Source organism: Cucurbita maxima, unplaced genomic scaffold, assembly GCF_002738345.1.
Source record: "Cucurbita maxima cultivar Rimu unplaced genomic scaffold, Cmax_1.0 Cma_Scf00091, whole genome shotgun sequence".
NCBI lineage: Eukaryota > Viridiplantae > Streptophyta > Magnoliopsida > Cucurbitales > Cucurbitaceae > Cucurbita > Cucurbita maxima.
In genome coordinates, this window is record NW_019272107.1 from 33,058 (window position 1) to 39,057 (window position 6,000).

Here is a 6,000-nt window from a genome sequence, read left to right on the forward strand (position 1 = left end):
AATTCAATCTTTATTCTGAGTAAGTTCTCCTCCTTTGTGCTCTCGTGTAGCTATTTGACTTAGTTTATCACCTCTTTGCCTTAATTTATATTTCTTAGTCTTCTTTTTCATTCTATTGTCAACAACGGCTGAATAGGGTTCTTATTCCTCGTTTTCTCTGTTTTTTACCGGAATAGAACCCCCTGCTGTTGTATTTTCCGTTCTTTTCGTCTTTGATGCCTCTCTCATTGAGTATTCAGCTATCCATGTGCATGATGATTTGGATTATAATTTCTCTGTCGTCCCTAAAAAATTTGCTATAGCATCATGATTCAGCACAAATATTCTAAAATTATATTAAATGACTCAATTAAATGTACAATTAGGTTCGCTTTAGGTAAATTGATCCCCTTTTCATGTTAAACCACAATATATGACTATTTAAGACCATTACATTCGCTGAGTAACCTACTAGCAGACATTAGGTTCCATAGTCTAATGGTCTCTATTAAAATAATATATAGTCATTTATCATGTATAGCATTGAGAAACCTATAAGTAAACACCAAATTTTATAGCTTAACAATCTCTATTAAAACAACATATAGTCATTTATCATGTATAGCGGTTGAATAACCTACAAGTAAACATCATAGTCTAACCGTCTCTACAAGAACAATCTATGTGGTTAGACTGAAATCTTACATTAAAGTAATTATACTCAAAGTTGTTATTTTTGGATTACTCATAACTCATCATAATCAAATTTGCAAGTTCAAACGATTACAAGCACAAATTAATAAGGACTCGAGCCTTTTCGCACCTTTCGTATGAACAAGCAGGGGCTAATTTCAGACTTATTGAACATGAATTAAGAACTGAGTTGGAGAAGATTGAGTTAGTAAGTCTTATAAATCTCGCAGAGCGACTCTCAACAAGGACGTTGAGACGTGGGCCCATTACAAATTAAGCAGATAAATTTGAGTTAGGTTCTTGACCATATACTTCGTTGTTTTTGGTTGACAAAGAATTACGCTGAATTAAACAAGTTTTGGATTGAGAGAGTAAGGGACCTTCCTCATACATGGTTATGTAATGTTTTGGGGCGTTATGGATGATTCAAGGTCTTTTTAGATGGTTAATGTCTTTACATGTTGGTTCACATCGAGCTAGATAATTCTGATCCAAGGCAGGTCATTATTTTGAAATAAAAATCGGTCCCTTAAATTTTACTTGCTAATTCTATGTGTATGTATATCTAACCCGAATATGAGAGTTTCTTACTAGATATTTTCCATACTCGACCTTTTACAAAACGTAAATTATTATTAATCATTCCTCGATGAGCGTATTTATACAGAAAAGGATAGCTTTAACACAACCAGCTTAACTTATTAACTTGCTTACACAGCTAACACGCGAGAAGAAATAACTTATTATCAACTTAGTTAAACACCTTCCTTAATTACAGTAATGCATAGTAACATGCTATTATGAGTATCATAATTACCTGTATCATATCCATATGGGTACTAAATTTTATCACCAATTTCCATCCAGCAGCATATCTCTTGCAACTACGAAGAACAAAATAAGGCCTATACATACTCTGGCAACATAGGCGGATGCGGAGCTTGATCTGTGGTGAATGCATTTTGTAGTCAGGATACTAGAACAACGCTTTCCTCGACTCTCAACAGACCCACGTCCAGTTGAATTGGACTGGTGGGCTACACGACTCTTAACTTCAGTTTCTCGGTCTACAACAATGTCTTTATTTGAAGTTGCAGCTGCTCCATCAACTTTCTTCCACTTTGAAACTGCTTTTGCCTGCAAATTAAACGATGTTTCATGTAAGACATGCAAAATTGAAGTCATTCAAATTGGTTTCATTTGCCTGCAAATTAAACGATGTTTCATGTAAGACATGCAAAATTGAAGTCATTCAAATTGGTTTCACGAGAAGAACATTTTTGAGTATTTTTGTTCTGTTCTCTCACCTTGTCGGGGGATGATACTACTTGGAGTTGACTTTTCCTCTTCCATTGGACATTTTGTGAATCCTTTGCGTGGTTTACAACCTTATCGGATCTGGGTTGGCTTTGAAATCTTAAAGTTATTGTTTCCCTATCAGAGTCATCACTGAGGTATGAAATGCCATTGGTTTGAAGTTCATCTCCACGAGGCCGGACAGAGGAAAGATCTTCTTCCCCTCCATACTTGAAAATCTTTGAAGTAAGTGGGCTTCTACGCGATTCTTTAATGATCGGCGTAGTTTGAGTTGGTACCCTTGAACTATGTTCATCGAACATGCTGTGAGAAGTAGAATTACCCTGCAATGCACAATGAAATACAGACTATTTAGCTCTAATAATAATCGCTGTGAGAAGTAGAATTACCCTGCAATGCACAATGAAATACAGACTATTTAGCTCTAATAATAATCGAATGCACCGCTAGCAAACACTCTACTCTTTGGACAACATTCTACTTTTTGGACTTTTCCTTTTGGGTATACCTCAACATTTTTAAAACGTGTCTATTAGGAAGAAGTTTTTACACTCTTATAAAGAATATTTCGTTCTCACAATTTCTAACATGACATAAATCAGAAGTGGAATCACAGTGAAAAAACATGGTTTAAGAAAGCTCGAATCAATTTCTTCAGTCAAGGATTTCCACCAAGACATTTGTGTAAACTTAAAGATTTATAACATTTTTTACCTGCAGATTTAAAGTTGCTTTCCACCAAGACATTTGTGTAAACTTAAAGATTTATAACATTTTTTACCTGCAGATTTAAAGTTGCATACATGCCAGTGTCACCTTTGAGTGCACCACCCTGGTCTAGATCAACCTTTTCGAGCAATTCCTTCCAGTTGAAACCACTGGTTGAACTATTTGGTGTCCCTTCATGGAGATAAATCTCCTCAATATCGATTTCCTCATCAGTAGGTCTATCGACGGGAGTCCCGTAGCTGTTGTTAGCTTGGAAATCCATTGAAATGGGTTCCCGGTCACAAAACAAAAGGGACTCCAATTGAGAAAAATCGTAACCCGAAACCTGGAGATTCGGTGGAAACAATGATTGTCCATTTCCTGGAATCTGAACATATGAATGCTAAGATTATTAAAACAAATCATGCTGCAGTAGGCACTAGGCAACGTCCAGGGATTGATCTTTCTAAATTCTAACCTCTTTATTTTGGTTCACTGAGACTTCATTATCGAACGTCAAATTCATAAGACCATTTTGTTCAGCTTCATCACATATCGTTCACTGAGACTTCATTATCGAACGTCAAATTCATAAGACCATTTTGTTCAGCTTCATCACATATCAAAACATCATTCTCATCCAGCTTTTTCTTTAGGAGACAAATAACAAACGGCCTCTGCATGAAAAAGAGGACAGGGATTCTCATCCAGCTTTTTCTTTAGGAGACAAATAACAAACGGCCTCTGCATGAAAAAGAGGACAGGGGGACAGTTAAACTAAGCATCATCAAGAAACTAGACCAACATATACTCCAATGCAAATCGTTAGGAATCACGAATCTCCACAATACTATGATATTGTCCACTTTGAGCATAAGCTCTCATGGCTTTACTTTTGATTTTTCCAAAAGGCCTCAAACCAATTTGGTATGTATTCCTTACTTATAAACTATGATCAACCCCTTAATTAGCCGTGGTGGGACTCCTCTCCCAACAATCCTTAACAATCCTCCCCTCAAACAAAGTACACTATAGAGCCTCCCCGAGGTCTATGGAGCCTTCGAACAACCTCCTCTTAATTGAGGCTCGACTCCTTTGGAGCCCTCGAACAAAGTACACCATTTGTTCGACACTTTAGTCACTTTTGACTACACCTTCGAGGCTCACAATTCTTTGTTCGATATTTGAGAAGGCTAAGTTATTAGTCACTTTTGACTACACCTTCGAGGCTCACAATTCTTTGTTCGATATTTGAGAAGGCTAAGTTAAGGGCATGACTCTGATACCATGTTAGGAACCATAAACCTCCACAATGGTATGATAATGTCCAATTTGAGCCTAAGCTCTCATGTCTTTGCTTTGGTTCTCCCAAAAGGCCTCATACCTATGAATGTCCAATTTGAGCCTAAGCTCTCATGTCTTTGCTTTGGTTCTCCCAAAAGGCCTCATACCTATGAAATATATTCCTTACTTATAAACCAATGATCAACCCCTTAATTAGTCGACAAGGGACTCCTCTCCCAACCATCCTCAACCCAACGGTTAAATTCATATTTCCTAATCAAAGTCAAGCTTTTAGTACATATCAAGATTCAACGTTCAAAATCACATGAGAGCAGCATGAGAGGACATAAGCAGAAGCACAAAAGAAAGGAAATTAGAGTAGAGAGACGCGAAGAAAAAATGAATAGGGGACAAAGAATGAGGGAAATCACCAGCTGCGCGAACTGGGGATCGGAATGAAGAAAAAATGAATAGGGGACAAAGAATGAGGGAAATCACCAGCTGCGCGAACTGGGGATCGGAATGAAGATGATACTCGTGTATGACCCAATTGGTCCTGATTCCATTTGAAACCCGGCCACTGTAGAAGACCAGAGTCTTTTTGGTACCAATCAACTTCTTGGTTCGTGGAGCCAAGATTTTGCGGTCCTTGCCCGTGGATTTCCAGTAGCCGGTTTTTGTGGCCCTATTGGATCGACGGCTATTGGAATACTTCAAATCTTGGGCAGCAAAGAAAAACCATTCCTGCTCACTTGTATGGTCGTTTGAAAGGACTACGAAGAGATACAGAACGTTAGAGAAAGTAGAGACGGACAAATGCAAATGCGAAGGCATGAAATGAAAAAAAATGTGATCGAGAAAGAGGGATAAACATTAAACGTACAAGGAAGATCCCATGGCTCATACTTGCAGATATCAACTTGACGGATGTAATCAACGAGGGATTCCCTTCCAAGCATCTTGTTCTTCAGGTAGTGATTAATTAGCTCCTCATCCGTCGGATGGAAGCGGAATCCGACCGGCAATAAATCCCCAGAAGGAAGAACGATGCAATCGGCCATCTAGTTTGCGATAACGGAATCCGACCGGCAATAAATCCCCAGAAGGAAGAACGATGCAATCGGCCATCTAGTTTGCGATAACTACAAGATTCGTGGCGTATGTTTATGGGAAGAAGAAGAAAGGAGTAGGGGAGCGAAGAGAAATGGAGGAGGAGGAAGGAATTAAGTAGAGGGATTTCCATTGACTCTGAATCGGAGTCTGCCCGTGAGAGTGGAGGTCTTCAACTTCGTAAAGAAGCTAATGACTAGAAAGCGAATATGAAAAGGAGAGTGGCTATTGGTGACTGTCAATTCAAGCCGCACCACTCCGAAGCTTCAAGCGCCAACACTTGACTCATTATCTAAATTATTACAATTTTCGAAAGTGATAGGAAGCTTGGCTAATACCGATTTGCACTACTCTTTAACCCATCAAGCCAAATTTTGGATGTAAATCGACCAAAGTTCTAAACCACACTCATTGTTTGGAGTAACATTGACTTGAAAACAAGGCAAGGCCACAATGTTGTTGGATCAAAACCGACTCAAGCTTAGTCAAGGGCATGTGGGGCATGTGTTATGCACAAAAAGCAGAACAAGATCAAAACCGACTCAAGCTTAGTCAAGGGCATGTGGGGCATGTGTTATGCACAAAAAGCAGAACAAATGTACTCACACCACCAATGAACGAAATTACACAAATAGACCCCAAGATATTTACGTGGTTCGGAGAGAAGAAGTTTCCCTACATCTACGGGTAGCAACCAATCACTAATAAACAAAGTGTTACAAGTGAATATCTCGCTATCACACTACAAAGACTCACCAATACAATATGTCACTCAACAAATACAATGTGACACCCAAAACTCTCCCAAATTCCGACATCAAATTACCTCAAATACCACAATCAAATCTAATCCAAATAACAAAATCAAATCAAAACTTATGACAATTTACAACAGCATGCTCAATGATA

The 6,000-nt window shown here is 38.4% G+C and overlaps 1 protein-coding gene across 1 annotated transcript; it reads right to left on the reverse strand.

The window, feature by feature from the left end:
* Nucleotides 1–1,350: 1,350 nt before the first annotated feature.
* Nucleotides 1,351–5,051, reverse strand: LOC111472916 (NAC domain-containing protein 53-like). Its single transcript, XM_023118513.1, has 6 exons — nt 4,865–5,051; nt 4,480–4,754; nt 3,267–3,374; nt 2,771–3,100; nt 1,980–2,312; nt 1,351–1,809 (listed from the first exon to the last, which is right to left on the reverse strand). The coding sequence occupies exons 1-6, from the start codon at nt 5,040–5,042 to the stop codon at nt 1,522–1,524; spliced, it is 1,512 nt and encodes a 503-aa protein (XP_022974281.1). The 5' UTR covers nt 5,043–5,051; the 3' UTR covers nt 1,351–1,521.
* Between the last annotated feature and the right edge of the window lie 949 nt (nt 5,052–6,000).